This window comes from Vidua macroura, chromosome 3 (genome assembly GCF_024509145.1).
Source record: "Vidua macroura isolate BioBank_ID:100142 chromosome 3, ASM2450914v1, whole genome shotgun sequence".
Lineage (NCBI taxonomy): Eukaryota > Metazoa > Chordata > Aves > Passeriformes > Viduidae > Vidua > Vidua macroura.
In genome coordinates, this window is record NC_071573.1 from 86,484,524 (window position 1) to 86,505,166 (window position 20,643).

General features: G+C 35.2%; 1 protein-coding gene across 1 annotated transcript in view; it reads right to left on the reverse strand.

Annotated features, from left to right (window-relative positions):
- The window catches only part of ADGRB3 (adhesion G protein-coupled receptor B3), a 452,974-nt gene that overhangs the window by 16,021 nt on the left and 416,310 nt on the right, over positions 1 to 20,643 (reverse strand). The window contains exons 23-29 of the mRNA XM_053973447.1: positions 19,925 to 20,010; positions 16,332 to 16,430; positions 15,848 to 16,019; positions 9,218 to 9,313; positions 7,850 to 7,889; positions 4,691 to 5,334; positions 4,420 to 4,533 (exon numbers count right to left, since the gene is read on the reverse strand). Coding sequence (XP_053829422.1) covers positions 4,420 to 4,533; positions 4,691 to 5,334; positions 7,850 to 7,889; positions 9,218 to 9,313; positions 15,848 to 16,019; positions 16,332 to 16,430; positions 19,925 to 20,010 — 1,251 coding nt within the window. The remainder of the gene's footprint in view (positions 1 to 4,419; positions 4,534 to 4,690; positions 5,335 to 7,849; positions 7,890 to 9,217; positions 9,314 to 15,847; positions 16,020 to 16,331; positions 16,431 to 19,924; positions 20,011 to 20,643) is intronic.

The window sequence follows — 20,643 nt, forward strand, 5'->3', positions numbered from 1 at the left end:
AGAGGACTCTGGGACCTTTCACTCTAATGAAAGAAAGAGAGCGTTGTTATAGGGCTAGACTTCATTTTACTGAGAGTCACAAAATTGGCAAGAACTGTCTCCACAGCTTATTGAAGAATGAAATGAGGAATGGGAGGGATAGAAATCTGAGATACAGAATGCCTGAAAATAAATGCAATGTGGAAACACGATAAAGAAGAAATTCCTGTGGTGCTCATCTCTCTGTTTTTGTTCTCTCTTTTTTTTTACTTCTCATGTCATAAATCAAAATGACTTCACAACATTTTGCCTTTTCTTTTTTTCTGCCTGATGCTCTGGTACTTTATTGATGAGATTGATTATTTTAACTTTGTATTTTTTCCCTTTTTTCCTGGTTTGGGGATTTTATTATTATTATTTTAGGCCTTGTTCCTTCCTTGCTGTTTTTATCTCATTCTTTCTAATACCTTAATTTTGTTTTTTCTCCATTTCTGCCATATTTCCCACCTTTTTTTTTTTTTTTAATGTCTTTTTTCTGCTCTTTATCTTTACCTATCTTTAATTTTTCTTTGCACTTTACTCTCTTAAACATATCCCTTTATTTTCTCAGCTGTAACAGTATTTTCTTCCTTAAGTCCACTGTCAGTAACTTGGTCAAGGACCTACAGAGTTGACTGTCTTTGAATGTTTTAAGAGCTCTCATAAATGAATACAGAAGGATTGTTTTGGTCACACAATCAACTTACTACACATAAAGATCTCACAGCAGAATTTGAGACAGAAAAATAAAGAAGATAAGAGTCTGGAAAGAGAATTCCACTTCTTTGCATGACAAATAATTTGTGAAGTCTTTTCCTTCCTGTTCTTATAAAGCACATGACATTTCCCCACCCCCACCCTCCTTAATAATTGTTTTTATTGCCTGTATTTACATGTTCTTAATTTTATAATTTTTAATAGTCTTTGTCTTCTTTCAGCTCTTTTTCCATTTTTGCTCACACTACACTAACCATCGTTCCCTTCAAAGAACCATTCATTCTTGTCCCACAAAGCTAACAGTGCAAGTCTCTTCACAGGTATCTACTTCTTCATACATTTTTTTTTTTGCCCAATAAAAAGAGATTAATTACTTTTCCTCGAGATATGTTTCCCAAATCAGCTTCTTCCTCTATGTTTAAACCTCCTAACTTTCCTCTGCATCTAAGTGTCTGGGAATGCAATACTTCACTTCAAAGTAATTTCATTTTAATAAGCACAACACTCAGTGTACATTTTCAAAACAAAAACCATTCCAAAAGAGTGTATTGAGTCTTCTCTTCATTAAAATCAAAACACTTTGAACTGAAAGAGCATACTACAAGCCACTTGGATGCCAAGGTAGCAAAGCCAGTTTTAATCCATGCATATAAGGAATGTTCAGGAGATTAACCAGATGTTTGATTAGTCCTCCTCAGAAACTCTATGTTGTGCTAATATGCCTGCCTGTGCCTATAATCACATAAGTACTGCTGGGTGCATACCAAATAAAATAAAAATCACCGATTTGCACATTGCGAATCTGCACATCCTTAAATTTATACTTATCTGGACAATACTTCCATGTAAATATTATGGCATTCTCAAACTATCTTGTGCAAATTAAAATTCCTCCAGACATAGTAAAGCATTTAATTGTTCACATCTAAGCATTTCCTTCAGAAAAAAAAATAGATATAAAAGTTTTAGAAGAAAGTTTGTGACAAAGAGTAGGACGCATCTGACTAAATTTAGGACATCAACATTTTTGATGCTTGTGTTTGAACTACTCATTCTGGCTTCCTCTATGGAATCTGAAAAGAGACACATGCACTGAGGCACGTAATTTACTTCATCCTGGAGCAGATGTCTAAATGTGGCCTAAAAATGGCTATTTGTCTCAATTCCCTCTATAGGGGACCCAAATGTGAAGAGCTCTTTTTCCATTTCAGAAGGGGAACATCTACATTTAAATATTTAATGGTAGGGGTGGTGGATGCTCCCTTCATTGTTAGAAGTCAGGATATAAGTTTTTTGTGCTGATACAGTAGCTCTCTTCTGACTACAAGCTGATAGGAGGGGGAAGCTTTCTGCTGCTCAGGATCTTCTCCTTTAGAGCTGGTCTAGTCAGGCTGTGTCAGGAAAGAGGTCGGCAGGGTGATCTTGAATGTCCTGCTGCAGGTTTTGCTGCTCCATGTCTGACAAAGCCCTGTCTTTTGAAAAGTCTTGCAATCTTCCAAAAAAATTTGGGAATTACCTCAACCCTTGCTTCTTACACAACTGCAAAGTAAAAACACAAACACAGTCTCTATCTGTCTGGATCTGCTTGAGACTCTGATTTTCTTCTACATAAAATTTTCTTTCATGTTCCTATCTTCAATTCAGTGCAGCACATCCTTATCTTCAGTTCAGTGCAGCACATCCTCATCAAGTAATGTTGGGAATTACAAAGACAGACACAAAAGCCAAAACAGTTTCTTTCATTTCTGACCTGACCTAATATCTGTGCTTTTTTCCTAATACATGGGATTATGCTGTGTTTCATGAGATTTACAAACATAACTGGCTTTCTAGACCAAAATACAGCCTGCTAAATCTCATATGCTTCCCAAGTTAGAAGAGACTACATATTTACTATCTTATAATATTTTACTGCATTTTCTACTGCATACTTAGTAGTCTCTCCTGAGCATAAAAAATGATATACAGAATGGTGACTGAGATTCCGTGTCTACGTCCCCTCTTAGAGGTAAAATTAATATATGATACAAATGCAGTTAGAAAAATAACTTTAAAGGAGCAGTACATTATACTGATCGATTTTCAGGCCTATATTCCAAAGTGGTGTCAGGAACTATAATTTTGTGTACGATGAACTAACTATTGTCATAATTTTTACAACTAAACCAAGATCTGCTTTTTTTTTTTTTTTAAGGTTTCCTAGATGAACTTTGTCACCAATGGAGGAAAACAGGCATCACCAGAAATTTATTTAGAATGGAGGTTTGGCAGCATATATGTCCATCTTCTCTAAGAATTATGAATCTTCTTCACATATCCATATCTCCAGTATTAACTGGACTGGATTTAAGCCTCGATATCTGACAAAAATGATCTGAAAGACTGTGTTGTACATAGGTGGGAGAGGATACTGCTGGAAGGTGACCTTAACTGTTCTGCTTCTGGGGTTGCATTAAATTTGAGAACTCCTGTGCACCACCTAAGATTTATTAACTAACATACCTGAACTGAGGGCAGTAATTTCTTTAACAATTCAGACTTGCTTTGAAAGAACCTGTCTATCTGAGCACTGAAAGGGCAAGCACTTAAACTATCCTTTAGAAATAATTTTGAAAATTTGTTCAAGATAATACAGATTCACCTTAACGGCAACCAAAACGTGGATAATTTTTGATTCCTTGCAGAACCACACACTTCATTTCCTACTAATTTTTAAGTTAAATCAACTCTTTCAAAAATTTTGGTAGTACACACACAATATAAACAGCATGGAAAATATTTTGCTTTCAAAGCCAGTAAATGTATCTCTTAAAAAGAATCTAAATTCTGATCTTCTGCCCAAACTCTTCATAAAACTTCATCTTCATAAAACTTCATCTCAATTTTAAAAGAAACTTCCATAAGTATCCACCATTTATGAGGTATCAGCTACAGTTGCATCTAAACATTGAAAAATAAGGCTGAGTCTATTTCCCTGCACAGATGGGTCTAAACATTGTAGAGTAATAGCTAATGGCTTCAAGTTTGCACATAAAGTAGAATTTTTTCCATGCGTAACTTCTTTCAGAGAATGAGTGAGTACCATGTTTTTCTCATTTGTCTTTCTCTGCCCCACAAAATGCCATGTTTCACAACATTTGACGTGCTGGTGAAATGTATTCCCAGTTCTTATGGAGGTCCAAGTATGAAATTAACTCCAGATCACTCCTGGCTTTCACAGGTAAAAGCTTAACAAGAATGGCAGTGTTTGATGCTTAGATCTTAACCATTTATTTCCACAGTTTTCATTTTGAAAATGCTTAAATCCCACAGACAGACTGTAGCAATAACTGAAAGCCTTTTAAAGGTTTTTCAGTACAATTTTGCAATCTGACTGGAATCTGTAATACTCCACACAAAGGCCACCTGTACCTATTGCACACATCAGTTGTACCAATGCCTGCATGCACATGCAAACAAAACTAAATCAGTAAATGGTGAATTATTGGATGGAAGAATCCAAGATTTACACCAATGAGAGCAGAATCAGACCTATCATATCTGAGACAGATATGATTGTCAGCAATAAGATGGCAAATATTTTCAACTGCATGTGCTTGCAGGTAGGGCCAATGATTAGCACTTGTATCTTGCAGGAATAGTTTTTCTTCTCATAGCAACACAGAATTTTCCAGTGGACTTTACCTGGTAGGTCACGAAATCCTCGGCAGTCGTGTGGAATGTTAAATCTCCAGAACTATATTGTTTCATACAGACTGGCTCTGAAACTTTAGTCTTGTTTTCTAGGTATAAACACTTCTGATAATAAGAGAAATATGAACAGCAGTGTATGATCCCAAACAATAATTTATACTGAATTAAAACATTAGCTTCACCCCTTAGACACAAGACACAATTTATTGTCTTATGATAAAATTAGAACAATAGCGCATGCAATTTGTTATGCACCACTGACCTCTAAAGAGCTCATTGATATTGTGGATCCAGTTTCACTTCTTGATAATCCTGCATTGTCATCCAGCTCGGAGGCAATGAAATTCTTCACTGCTGTGCGGGGCTCAAATGGCAAACTCTGCATATGTTCTTGGGTGGGAAGATGCTGGTCTAAATTGATATTAAATTGGTCCATTACAGAGGGATTCATATTGAACTCAGGATTAACTTTGTAGTGCAAAAGCCTTTCATGAGGCAAGGTATCCATGCCTATATTCATTTTGCTTTCATCTTTCAGTGATGGCTGGGTATTTACTGAGCCCCTGGGCATGACTATATAGTCGCTCTCTATCATCCGTTCTTGAGGATGGACTATGTCCATATCTGCACCTCTTAAATTATCGTCAGTGCATAAATACACAGTCCTCCGCAGCTCGCTGTTGTCTTTTTTCAAGCACTGATTGGCCAGTTCACTCATACTCATAGGCATGTGGAGACCTGTTGGTTGCTGAATGATGACTTTGGAGATGATGTTTCCAGGCAAGGTTGAATAGCTCATTCCTTCTGGGTTTGGTCCCTTTTCCTCCTCTTCATCATTTAGTGAAATTCTAGAAAGTGTTCCTGTTATAGTGGCTGCTCTGCAAGGTCCAATGTCTTTATGCAGAACTGTGGGTCAGAGAACAGGATTCTTACAGAATGAAACCATATCAACCTAACACTGCTTTTTCTTGTGGCTTTATCTAGCAGTGCTTTCTTTACCAGTGCATCTTCTAAAAGATTTTCTTTCCACTTATTAACTTTCATTTTATAAATATTGTTTTTGCAAAAGCTTTTCTGTGGTTTTGGGTTTTTTGTTCTCTTAATCTACTGTGTGTAACTGACACTGATCTCTGACTAGCTTCAGTCATTTATATGAATTAAAAACATTTCATTTGTTCCTACTGACTTCTATAGATTTTAGGTGACCACAGCTAGACTACAGCTTAAGCACAAGCCTGCCATGTGGAACTCATTAAGGGTTTTCCAAAAAAATACACTATGACATCCCTACTGCCATTATTAACTCCACATAACCGTCTGGAAAATGTCAAACAGATTGTAAGGAAGAATCATTTTGTCAATCCATTGTAATGACCCACCATAAGATTATAACTATGAGCATGTGTTCCTAAACTCCTAAATGTTCCCTTTCACTGACTTTTAAAAACTCTTCTCTGTTAAATTATGTTTTAAATAAAAGTGACAAAAGAATCACTACATTGGGAAGAAATTCCGTTGGTATCAGAAAGAATATTTTACTGCATCTGGAAAGGTTATAAAGATTATAAACATGTTTTTCATAATCCACTTTTGTTTTAGGCCTAGACCTTCCTGGTCAAACTTGTAGCAACATTCAGCATTTTTTTTTTTTTTGAGGTGAGGTTTACATGTAAAAGTTACTAATCCTGTAATAAAATTCAAAATTTCCAGAAGTATTGAAGAATGGCTACAAAAGCAAAGCCTCTATTCAATCACAATTATTCATCTTGGGAAAAAAAAAAGTCTATAATCCAACATCTGTAATGAAAGAAAAAGGGTAGAAAACAATTAAAGTAACTAATTACTGGGCTTATTCCAGCTGGCTGCAGGGATTTTCTGGTCCTGGTTGAAAATATTTTCATTCACACCAGTGCTATTTTATACAACAAAATGCAGCTCATGGGCTGAGACAGAAAGACAGCTTCAAGTATCTAAGTATTACATTTGCATCTCTTCTGGTTGCCCAAGGGCTCTGATGACCCAGATCCCCCAGTACCTGCCTGTCAGTTCACTGCCTTTTTCCATAGCAAGCAGCTCATAAGACATCTGACTCTCCTTCCTCACACTAAACTAACTTTCATTTTTTCTGTTATGAAAAGAATAATTTGCTTCTAAACAACTGTGGAAAATACCTGAATTCAGTGTCTACTTCATTGTTTCCAGTGACATTTGTTCAGACATTTCAAACTATCCTTAATCTAGCCTTAAATTTTTCATTATCAGAAAGTGAGTTCAAATGCTTATCAGGTAAAGCCTGTTCATAACTGCATTCAGAGTCAATCTCCTTTAGGATACCTCTGACAAGGCCCTCTGCAGAGTTATGTTATCACAGAAGTGGAAATTACATGGATCAATGCTGGATTTTTGCCTGCATTGGATGGTGACACACAGGCATTTGTGTTGCAATGCACTATCCTGATTCCTCCAAAATATATAGAACTGATCTGTAGGGAAGAACTAAGTCTATATAGCAAGAAACTCAATTGGCAGTTTTTTAAAGGTGAGTGACTGGAAACTCAAACTTCACCTTAATGAGATCAGCTTTCTTGGCTCTGCATTTAGCCAGTGAAGAGAGAGTGTCCTTCAGGTGGCTGATGCAGAACAGCTAAATCAGGCTTCTGCTCTGACTCACCCCATAGAGAGGACACACTCTCTCTTTCCCTTTATTGAAAACTGAGGGTGTTTAGGCAAGACTGTTTCCCTAGGAAAAACTGTCCTTTGGAAATATCTCCTAGATGAAAAAAATTCTGTATAGTTTAAATAGTAATTTATTTTATACTGCACTATTTAAACAAGGTTGGCAAATAAATAGCTCAAATGTGTTGTCTTTAATATATGGAAACAAACATAGCCAACTGATTAAAGATCACACTATTGAAATGTCTTTAAAAATCCTGCAACTTTTCTCATTAAAGTGGAATAACGCTTACTTTGCTTAAACTATTGTTGATTTCACTTAGAGTCCTAAAAAACATACCCTCTTTAAAATGAATGCAAATTAATGCATCCTTCATATACACAGCTGTCAAGATACACTATTTTTTTTGTTGTTGTTAAAGTAAAATGATGTTTTCATGTTTGCTTGTGTACCAGGGAAGGAAAGCTTAATGCATTAAGAATTATCTCCTTTCCACAACTATTTGCTTTCGAATAGACAGTCACATCTTTGACTACTTTCCAAATGCCCAATTCTAGTTAATGGCCTTAGTAACACAATTAAATTAATGTATTCACAAAGTGACATAATTTTTCACATTTTCTTTTGTTTAAATTAATAAATACTTCCGATAAACAGCTAAACCCCAATATTTTTCTGGCTTTCACTTCACAAGGAACTTGTAAAAGACTTTTTGTTGGCTAAATACTCTCTCAATGTTCTTACCTGACCGACAAGCAATGTCTACATCCTTCTCAAAATCAGTCTGTAACAAAAAACAGTGAAACAGAACAGTCATTAATAATTTAAAAATAAACCACAATACCTTTTTGTCAACTGGCACTTCCAAAATGTCCTACTTACAGGGTCATAGTCTGTTAAAAGTGGTTTCTTGTTGCTGAGAAGGTGAAGTGTATTGTTTTACAACAGCAGAGCTTTACAAAGTTTCCTAAAGTATAACTGGGTGGTTTTCAAAGTATGCTGCCTGACCAGAGAAAATAAAATAAAATAGGTGGAAGTAGAGTATATAATTTTAATAAAATGATACAGTGTATAGTTTTTAAGGTAGATGGAAAAATAACTTCTACATCTCATCAAAGGATATTCTTTAAGGAAGATTTTAATGGTAATGTTATGAAAAGAAGTATGAAAAATAGCCTGCAATTTCTGTGAATAAGTGTAATCCAAATAGTCCTCCTGTTTGAAACTTCATTAATTTCTGTAAATGAAGTGCTTATGTTATGAAAAATTCTGTCATTTCTTTCTATTAATGTAGTCATATAAAATTTTTGTACTCTCTGAAAACAACTATTATTTATTTCACTATGCAAAAATTAATTGTGAGAACAAGAAAGAATTTTAACAGTTGGAAATCAAAGCACACTTCTCCTAGTTAAAACAATTTATTCTGTTAGAGAATTTATTTACTTTTTATTTTCACAAGAAGTTTATTCCATGCTAAAAGTTCAGTAAAACTGATCTCTTTCTTGCTTGTGAAGTCCAAATATGAAATTATTTTTTAAGTCCTCATTTTGAAGGGCATCTGCTTGCTGTACCTTGCATTCTTGCTGAGCCTTGCATGTCTTTAGGGCCTGATTCTGACCCCATTATAGTCACTGACAAACTGTTCAAAGTGAAGAGACCACTACCTTGTATTAATACATTACCTAATACTACTAGCAAAATTCACTATCTCTTAATTTAAAACACTAAATAAATTCACCCTATAGAATGTGTAGCACTTTCTCCTTATCTTGTTTGAGAACATTTTTCAAGACCTCATGAAGGGAAATACATCAGTACTCTTTACAGCAACACTAGAAAAAGTAATAAAATTATTTTTATTCTCTTCTATAAGATTCTTTTGTCCTAAAGAACACTGGTGGAAGATACTAATTCACTGTGCTGCACTAAATAATCACACCGATAATTTAAAACTAGCTAAGATATTTAAGCAAGCAGATGATAACCTAAACTGTCTTTTGCTTAGGTGTTAATATTTCATCTATGCAAACTTGCCACATACAATACAGTAAGTTTTTCTTTCTGTTAGGAATACTAAATTCATAGTCAAAGAAGAAAATAAAAGCTAACCATGATTTGAGCATGTCCATTAGGAAAAGAACTTGAAGAATCTGCATTGATTGGATCCTGGCAATTTCTTAGCCGACATCTGAATGCATCTTGAACCTGTGAAAAAAATATACTGATTCTTGTGTAACATCATAGACTCCTAGCAGAGATTAAATTAAATCATATGGAATACGATGCATGACTTTTCTTTAGCCCACTTCATAAATCAGAGGCAATAAACATAAATGCCTATTTCTGTCATTTCATACATTTGTTATACTTGTGGCTGCTATAAATTTGTCAGTCTATCGCATTGAGACCACAGAATTAGTTTTATGTATGGCCAGATTTCGCTACTAGACAGTGATTATATGGTATTTAATCCACATTTGTCTTGGTGATAGTACTTGGCTTTGTCTTATTCACTTTGGTAGACGTCTGATAACAAGATTAATAGATATACTGCTAACCATTGCGAGATAAAGTGTATCTTCTTCTTGATAAATGTATCATTCTTGAAAGACAGTTCTTTATGGTTATTGTAATCAGACAGTTATTGAAATCAGTTCTTAACAATTATAGTAATCTCATAATTGTACTTTAAATAATAAGTCTATTTAAAAGATATTACTGATTCCAATAATAATCTTTAGCTCCATGTACAGGGAATCTAATGCATCCCTTCTAGGAGTAAAATTCTCCAGATGAGAGAAGCATCTTCAATGTGAGCACACGAAGAAAAGTGGGCTTTTTGCACACAGACAAATTTCTTGAAAGTACAAAAGCAAGATGTGACTGGGGAAACAGAAACTTGGTTGGGTGATCCAATTTCTTGTTCAAATATAAAAGTGCTATGAATGAATTGCCTATAAAAAACTACATTCCATTTATTATCGGTAAAAATTACTTGATGTCTTATTCACAATTATTAAAAGGGATAAAATAGTCTTCTAATCATGGACATTTTGTGAACAGCAGAAGAGGACAATGAGAACAATTCATCAATTGTTGCTGGTGAGAAGCTGTCCCCTTTAAATGCATCATATTCTAATGCGAGTTGTTTAGAAGCTATCACAAAAGGAAAAATGAAATGTAAAAAAATTCTAAATAGAAAGCATTTTTTTAAAGGGCTCAACCCTTAAATGAATAGGACTGCTTTGCAGTCTTGATAAGTGACTGTTGCAGGTGGAGGGAGCCAAAAATAGGGCAGAAAGAAGAATGAAGCAAGGTGGGAAGGTTTGGATTGATTTCAAAACACCAAGACTTACCACACGTTGTAATTGAAAGTGTGCTGTATTGAAACTCAGATTGTGATCTTAGGTCACTACACTTGCTTTGGTTTTCCATGTTTTTGATGTTAATTTAATTTGGCATCTCCCAGTTGCTGCAAATTTAATCCAAGTCTTCTCTCACTTTATCAATGCTGAAGTTAGGTCACACTTCAGAGTTTTATACTCTTGGATAAGCACTGGCACAGTGATTTGACAAAAAATATAATAAAAAATGCCTCCTTCAGCTGTGCTGAATCTCATCTCCAGGCACATGATGCTTGACCCCAAAGCATTGTTACTTCAGAATATACTGCTTATCTCACTGTACTCTGTACAGTTGGCCTCCTAATTTTTTGGGACTCTTTGTTCATGGAGGTTCCCCAGTTCTAATAGCTCTAGAGATCTCAGAAACCTCAGGTCATACTTTCAGCGCCTTTCACATTAAAGCAGTGAATCTTGATTTTAGGATCCTCTAAAATGTGCATGTTTCTTACAATGCTTCTGAAGTGCAAGCAGCATATGATCTGAACATGTTAACAGAATGTAAAATGTAGCATTATCCAGGATACTGACATATGTTGCAATTTCATGATGTCCTCACCGAAGTCAGAATCAAAATGGTTGAACTTTCTAAATACCAGCTTACTCTTCTAAACTGCTTGTTCAAAATTGTTGTTTGAGTATGTAAAGACTGTGCTGTCTTTACATTTTACTTTGAAACATAATCTTGGTTTTCCCCCCTGCCTTTTAACATCAAATTACAAGATTTTCTTAGAGCTGGGCAGAGAGGGAGAGACAGATGTGATGAACGTGCGGATACCAGGGAAGTAGTTTCCTTAGCAACAGTAACCAGCTCCAAGCTTTTATAACTTACCCTTGCCCTACTCATGTACTTTTTATTTTTCTCCTGCAATTCTGAAATGTGGGCTCTAGACGCCAACGATGAATTTAATCCAAATGCTCTCTACTCTGTAGAGCACAGCTAAAGAAAAAATTACATGTGGATTCCTCCCATTACCAGTAACATAAGTTACTAAATGTGATTCAAATCAGCTTTAAAGCACCTTGTGTTCAAACAGATCAGGCAAACTGTTTTGCTGAGACAGATAAGCTTCAACGCTGACCCCCTGTATCGTTCTGTGACACATCCATCACCATCTTCCAATGCCCAATTAGGTGTTTAAACAGCAAGGTGAGGAACAAAAAAAGAACAACTCTAGGGTCTTTGGGGTAAGAAGGCAAAATGAAGCAATAATATTTAACTACTTCGCATTTTTCTTCCAAAATTTCCAAATAGTCTATGATAGGTCATGCTTAAAGTATCATATTCTTTTTAGAAGTTAGAAAATAGAAGTATAGAAAGATTTAATGTCTTTCCAAAAGACACTGAATTGATGGTGGACAGAAATAGATGACACATCACTTAGTCCTCTTCCAGTAGTACATCTTAGTTGGTTAAAATCCCTGGCTTCCTAATGCAGCCCCTGTCACAAAAAGTCTTCAACACAGTGTGTTAGAGAAAGTAACAAATATTTCCACCATTTATCTTATAGCAATACAACTAAGAGAAAAAAAGGGACTTTTATATATAATTGTAGAAGTGTGTCTCTTTGTGATGCAATGACAATAAAGGCATAGTAAAGCAGGGCTGTCCTCTTTGTTTGAATTTTATGGAGATATATTCCTCCCCAAATTTTTTTCCCCCTGACAGTCAGAATTATTGTTTTGCCTGTGCTGGCATGCTATAAATATTAGATCAATCTCATAGGCTATAACTGAGATAGCTTTCTAGCTGTCATCAAGAGTGACAAATATTCTGGCAGGATTTCCTTGACAGGCACTGGTGGAGCTAAATGCTTTTGCAGACAACCAAAAGTACCAGACTATTTTTTCAGCTGGGAGGCACCATGTGCAGTGCAAAGATGGGATTGCCCACTCTGCATGAGGGCCACTCCCTTGGCCTGTACTCACCTGAGGCTGTCTGGAGCTGGAAAGCCAGACTCCAGTCAGACTGAAACATAACTTTCTGGACTTACATCTCTTTCTGTGTAGTAGACAACTATGACTTTTCTGCTGCAAACTGAATCAAATAAGTTTGAAATTAAAATTGATTCAAGTGCATCAACTTTTACTTCTTTGTGCTTCTTGAAGAAATTTCTATGAAAGAATTTTCCCATATGAAAAATATTGCCTTAATTAATTCCTCAAGTGTTTTGACCAGTTAGCAAATTAAATCTGGAGGACTAAAGAAGATTTGTCAAATAGAGTTCAATCAGCAATATACCTAGGCATTTTTGTCTTCCACTAACACCACTTTCATCATTTTGGCTGGAGATAATCTACTGATTAGCAAATAAGTTGTCTCTGTACATTTACTTCTGCCTAAGTTGTCATGGCTAAAGAAGAAACACCTCCTCCATTTTGATAAGTCAGAACCTTATCAAACCTTGGTGCTTTCTGGGTGTCACTGGGAAGTCTCATGAGGTAATTTTTCAAAAACACCATGTAAATAGATTATTTAGTTGCTTTATAAAATGCCTTTCTTCTAGAATTTCCATGTTGGAACTGCGATGTGTAACTCCTAAGACTGACTTGCTGGAGCAACTTCTGTTAGTTGTTAAACAGAACAATGATTCTTTGCAGCTATTTTATATATATATGTGTGTGTGTGTGTGTGTGTGTGTGTGTGTGATTTGCTAAACAAGCAGTGAACAAAATAAATCATAACTAGCTGATTTCCTACACATAAACCTAAAGAAAAGATTCCTCTAGAAACATAGAGTCCAACATTTTTGCATATTGCTTACATTAGAAACAGTGAGCTAAAAGTGGTTCCAGTCAAGGTGTCCTACGAATTTGAAAATTGAGTTTACATATAGAAAAGACTAATTCCACCTCAATCACCACAGTCCTACCTGTGAGTATGGTCAGACAAGAATGTTTCTATATATATACTATAAACTATATTCAGTATATTCTATATACTATATTCAGTATTATTGAAGCATTCCCTGGGAATAAAGCATTTGCAGCAAAGAGCTGCCATTAGAATAGGAAATCCATCTTTAATTCAAGGCTTAGGGCATTACTGGAAGATGTCTGTTGATTTTAATCTTTCATCAATAGTCAAAATACATTTTTTTCCAAATAAGCTTCTGCATTACTGCACTGATGCAAGTTTAACTGCTGCTTTATTATTTTTTTAAATTTTATTTTATACTGTGCTATGCTAAGCTATATTAAGAATTTCTCATAGATTTTGGTATTTTTTGACAAAATCAATGACTGATAATGAGGTATATGTTTCAGCCTCTCTGAATCCTTACAAAAGACACAAGAAAATGGAACTATGACAGAAGGAAATGGAATTAGAACATCAGAACAAGAAATGAATAGGGGAATTCAGATTGGACATTAGAAAAAGGTTCTTTGCCCTAAGGGTGGTCAGTCACTGGAACATACTTGGTCATGGCTCCAAGCCATGGTCAGAGTTCAAGGAGTGTTTGGACAACTCTTAGTCACATGGTTTAGTTTTAGGCAGTTTTGTGAGGAGCAGGGAGTTGGACTCAATGATCCTTATGGTTCTCTTCCTGCTGACAATATTCTATGACTCTGTGAAAGATAATGTTGTTCATAGTACTTTAGTTTTGAATGTTTCACATGCAACCTTAAGCAAAATTTTATTTTAAAATAAAAATGATTCCTTAGGACAGTAATGGGGAGGTGGTATACCCCTTTCTAGGGCTAATTAATAGATCCCAATGGACACAAAAATTTCACAGAGAGGAAAACCAGTATAAAACCACTATCCTTTCCACTGAAAATAGCTGCAGTGTCTTACCATTATGCTAAAACAATATATGAAATGAGTGCTTTCAGATTTACAGATGAGACTACCCTCTTTCCCAGATGTAAATCATATCAGGAAAGAAATTGCTGAAGAAAATAAGGGGATTGCAAGACAGTTCTACATAAAATAGATTTTTCTTGCATATTATGTCTCATTCTGCACATATTTTTATCCTGAACAAAAGGAAAAGTCAAAGGAATAAATAAAAAAAGGTATTAAATTAAGTAAGCAAGCCCCTTCCAATATGAGAGCTGATAAACCAACAAATACAAAAGTTCATTGCCCCTAACAGAGTGATTAAAGTAAGAAAGAATTAGCACAATGTAAGGTGCTAATTTCTGCAAGATACTGATTTTTTCTTTAAAAATTGAAAACTTCATTATTTGATAAGATAATCACATATGCATACTGTGAAGGATAGTGATAAAAGTATCATGCAAAGTGATACAATGCTGAAAAAATTGAAAAAATTATGTCACTAATAATTATTTTTCATTAATATACTGAATTACAGTGTTTAAAGGGTGTCAGTGGTGAAAAGAGAAACCCCTGTGTGAGATTCCTCACTCAGCATTGATAATAAAGCTTTCCTGAAACATCTTCCTTGGTTATTTCTTAGTCCTGAGGTCCGGAGGTTTTCAAATAACTCTTGTCCATCCCAGGGAAATATGCTGGACATTATAATCTGGTTTACTGGTGTGGTAAATATCCTGAAGCTGATAAATGACTAGCACATAGGTATGCCCATGGACCAGGAACTACTCTTCAGTCCAGCTCCACCTGCTCATTTTTGATGGAGGGCCCCATCACCACAGATCTGCCAACAAAGCTTTACACTACTGCTCCCAAACTCATCTCAATAAAATGTGGGGTTAGTTAGCAGGTTAGGCAGGTTAGAGAAGCTGTCACCAGAACCAGATTAAAGAGCACTTGTGTAGGAGCTTTGCCATCAGATTTCAGTGGTGATGAATACTGTGGCAGGTGGCACTGAGCTGTGAAGGGCATGCCAGGGTACTGCTAGTCCTTGCTGTTCTCACAGCACTCATCTGTCTTCATCCTTGCTGTCTCCATAACTTTAGTATGTACTTGAGTTTGTAGATCTGAAATGGTAGATCTTCACCAACATAACACATCATCTCCTTGTGCCCTCTTTCAGGGACAGTATAAGCTGAAAAATGTTTGATCCTGTCTATAGCTTTTCAGAAGGGTATTCATGTTCGTCTTTTCCTGTACTCATTGGGAAAGACTAACACTTAGAAATAAACTGTACTCGGGATTGATTAAAAGACACCTTGAATTAAGTTGGTAAAGTTTTATACTGATATTTTGCACTTGGAATTAATTTATCTTCCCCCTCTCTTCCCCTTTTTCTCTTTTTCTCTTTCACTTGTTCCTACAGATCTCACCATAAATTATTTTTCTCTTTCCATGAAAGATATTTCTGCAGAGCAAGCTGTATGTAACATTAAAGAGCAGTTGAGAGATTAACAGGAGCACAGCCCTCTGGAAAACTGGGAAGCCATTTCTCACCTCCCTTCGGAGAATACAATGGACCATGACAATAACAAAGCCTTGTAATGAATCAAATACTGCAAAAAGTATCTGAAATAATATTGATCTTTTGTCTGTCATGGCCAGAACTGCAGACATCCAAGTCAGTGCTAGAAGTGGCAACACCACACAGGAGCTCCAAAGGGATGCCCTATTGAAAAAAAGAGAAAAGCAGCATATTAAAAAAAAATATTAAAAACTCACTATTAAATAAAACATATTTAAGGATGTCACTTTATCAATTTAACTTGAAAATCATAGACAAGAATGTAACAGTTGTACTTTACGTTCTAAAGAATATCCTGTATTCAGTTAATAAACACATTGGCAATTTTTTAAAAAGTATTTAAATGTGCTTAGCACTTTATGCAGTGTTAGCAAACACAGTTGTCATCATCAAACTATTGTCTCACATGCACTGTATAAGATTTGTAACAAGAAGATGTAAATGATCAGGACTAACATGGCATTACTGGCGGTGGTGGCTGACAAAGCTGTTGTTGAAACTACTCCACACTTGGCACATTTGAGCGTCAAACCGCTATGAGGCTCACTCATCTGACTGCAAACAAACAGAACACCCACAAAAAGAACAAAATATTGAATTGTCACCAAAAAACGTTGCTACTGAAATTTAGCTTTTAAATATGACGTCATGCAGAAAAAGTAAGTAGACTTATTCAAGATGAATGCTCTATATTGTTGCAAAACTGTATTTTGTACATTACATTATTGCTAACTTTACATGTTAATGCTACGGGGCTTAATTCCATGCAAACTCTATTTTTTCCACTTAATCTAAAAAAGGCCCTAAATGTGATCAAAAACTGCTCAGTACACTGAAGTGAACACAAGCACGTGCTAGGATAGACACACAAAGTGAAATCCCTCTATTCAGACCTGATGAAAGACTGTTGCATCCAAACATGCTTGAGAAAGAGCACAGGTCACTTAAAAGAGAAGTGTGAAGTGTGGACCATTACAGAATGCTAATAGGGAAAGAAATCTGCAAAACTTATTCAAGCCTCAAATCAGTATGTCCATACTGTATAGACAGATTTTTACTAGTGACCTGCGTGGCCCACTAGTATCTTCAATGGTTTTAGTCATGTCATATGAAGGTCTGAATACAGGGCTTGAAACGTATGGAATCTGATGAAATAAGTATCAGTTGGTACTAAGAAAACGGTGACCTGTTTTGCCTTTTAATAAAACACAGTACATAAGCATTAAGCCCCAAGCATTTTGTATAGACAATTGTACCTCTGCACGTGTCAGAAGAATTAAAGGACAAAACCTGGAATTTAAGTTTTCCATACAGCATGCATTCAGCTTCTCGAATCAACTAAATAAATATTTTTCCTATTCCTTCTCTTTCTGCTATCAGAAATGGGAATAGCCGTAGCTGAATAAGATGTGACATAGCTGACTGGAAGGATGTTTTACTTATTCCCAGCTGGAAAATGGTCAACATGGTGAAGATAAGTAACATTTTGGGTTTTTTCCCAGATATTTTAACCACCTGAACTCCTTGCTACTGCCAAACCCAGCACTCACAAGACTTTTAACATACTGTCCAAAACAAGATTGAACTACAGTGTTTTCCACCTTGAAAAACCAAATGAAGATTTTCCATTAAAAAGTGCAAAGTTTATTTCCTATATAAAAACAGTTTCTTCTGTAAGAAAACAGTAAGAACCAAGATCTTTTATAAGATGATTTTGGGGTGAGAAAATAACGCAGTGAATCCACATTGGTTGGTACCAATTAAAAGTATAGATAAAAGAATGAACTAGAAAAATGCCTTGGGTAAGTATAAACTAAGCTTGTGAAAGTACTTTCTGTCTTTTCCTTGCAGTGCTTCAGCATTATTAGACTGGATTATTCTCTTTACCTCTACAAAATTGCTCTGGATCTTGCAAATAATAATAGAACTTAATGTGTGTATAAACCAAATGTAAGTTTTCAGCCTGGGCATTTGCGTATGCTTCCTCTTTTACGAGGAGAAGGATTGAGGTTGTGATAGAGACCCATGAACATATTTTTTCCCATTTGTTGATTCTCCATATGCTTATTAAGGTGATAAAAAGCATATGGAGTTAGTATATTTTGCCCCATTCACTTGTTTTAAATTCTAGGACCGAACTTTTTGACTGAACTTTTGACAAATATAAGTTCAATGTTTGCCAGGAAGAATGAAGTTGCCTTCTGGAGCATGGCTGGCAAAAGATACTTTAGCAATGAGTAACAATCACCTTTCTAGAGGAGATCAAATGATGAACCATTTTCTATGCCCCAAAGAATGACTCAAGAGATGTCATCTGCCAAGTAGTATCAAGGAATGCTGTTGCTAAGCCACCATCTCATAATATCACACAAGTTAAGATTGTCTCTCATTAGGGTATCTACATCTTTTCCCAAAACAGATGGGTTATTTCTAACAGAACATTCTGTGATTCTTTATCCATTTATTTTAAAGATAGACTATTTTAAAATAAAATATTTCTTTACTAAGTCGCACAATTAGAAAGCAAGTTATTTGTTTCATCAAGAAAATAAAGTATAAGCAAATAGATTTCTATAGCCTACAACTGAGTAGCTGGGAAAAAAAAAAAAAAAAGAAAAGCAGTTAAATCTAATTTTGAATATCCCTCCAAAATTTACAAAACCAAACCTGTGGCTGTTCCAGCTCCTTATATCACTGAAATTAGAGCATATGTGAATTTGAATTGGTGATTACTAAGTCATTACTACTTTTGAAATAATTTGGATAGTTTTATAATATTCTAGATTTCACTAGTGTTATTACAGAGTTCAGAATGTTGATGGAGCAATGTAGACAAAAGTAAGGTTATGAAATTAATACTTTCTAATGAAAACAGATGAAAACAGAAGAAATAAAATTACAGGGTTTGGTACATGTTTGTCAAAATGATGGTGGAAGAACTGAAAACCAGGAACACTTGATTGCATTAATATGAAATGCAAATCACACCAGCTAAAGTATTTATTATAAGTGTACTAATCAAACTTATTAGGAATGCTACTGTTAGTTACATGTAATAATGTAGTTTTAAAATAATTAAAATTGAATCTGCAATAAATTTACCCATAGCAATAATACACAGAAAAAATGAAAATATTATCATTTATCATTGTTAGAAAAGCAGATATTGGTGGAGTTAAACTACAACCGGGCCCAAAATACAATACTAGAAAATATAACTGTAAAAAAATCATTATTCAGAGTTTAAATACACTATCATAAGCATTAGGAAGGTGATGAAGCAGTTGTGAAATATTTTTCTCCAATATGCAATGAATCCTGGTTTGCTGTTGCAGTACTTCATTGTCACCCACTGTAGAACCACAGTGATACCACCACTGTCACCATCGTTTCTTCTCTTGATAATAAACAGAATTTTTGTGTAAACACAAGTAAATAATCACTAAGACACATTTACTTTTTTTTTTCCTTTTCACTCCTAAACCACAGGGATTTTTCTACTTTGATGTTCTTTTACACTAATTTAGAAAATACACCTATGTAGATGTTATGTGGTTGCAAGAACAAAGGCAAATTCTTAATGTAGTCAAAATGGCAGAATAACATTGACCTATGTAAGGGGTATATTACTGTAAAATACATTTTATAGCTATTAACACAAATAACACTTCTTGCCATAGTAATTAAATTTGACAGCTGGACAAAATTAATCAGTTCCTTCAGTACACACAATTCACAAAACTGTTACCCTAACTGCAACAGCTTTACACATGTAACCATCTTGTGAAACCTCTGCTCAGATTTGTAAATCCTCATTCTTGTTAACTTAATACTGTTGTACTTGTGTTTTATTATATTTAGTTTGTTTAGTTGCAGTCCCTCAGGATAATGCAACAGCAGCTTTTGAGATTAATGGAATCTGTTAGAAACATTGTTACACTGATATAAAAGTTCACAGCACAATCAAAAGAATTTTTGTTGAATACCTGTAATTGAAAAAATGCTGATAAAATTTTAATGTGCTTTAAAATAACCCAGTTGTTGCTTACCCCGCTCTGTGTTTGAGTTTTTTATCTAGGATTCCATCTCTGGAAACAAGTTTATTAAATACCAAAATGCCAATCACCATGTTGACCTGTCAAACAGAAAACAAACAGTTGATCTTTCAGTGCCCAAAATAAAATATTGTATCCTGGCAGTATTGTATTACAGGCCAGCAAAATGCCTCCTCTTACATTTCTGAGCATTCCTTCAAAAACTGTGTAGCAATGTCCCAGAACACATCAAAAGGCTGTGACAAAAAGGTGACATACACATGCACTGCAACAGGTTCATTTTGGGGCCTTGGATTTGGTATCCAGCTGTATATGTGTACATGTCTGATGGCCAGAAGCTGCAATTTGAGTTCTCTGCACAGGAAAGAGCTAGTCAGAGCATGCTGCTTTTTAAACATTTATGGCCCATGTGGGTGTTCCCACTTATGCAGAACCTGCCTGTGGTTTTCCATATCTTCCTGCACCTAAATCACTGTCTATGTCATTCACCAGAATGTCAGTTTTGAGCCTTGTTTGGCTGCAATTTACTGTTTTTGTGGACCAGATAACTTCCTGGGATGTCTGTTTAGCCCCACTAAAGTAAATGGTGTTATGATCACACACATGGGTTGAAGATCTAACCTAAAAAAAATCAAATGTTTTAGCTGTTGGACTTTGGCACTTAATGGACATATTAATGGCATTTAATGGACAAGTTAATGACTGTTATTATC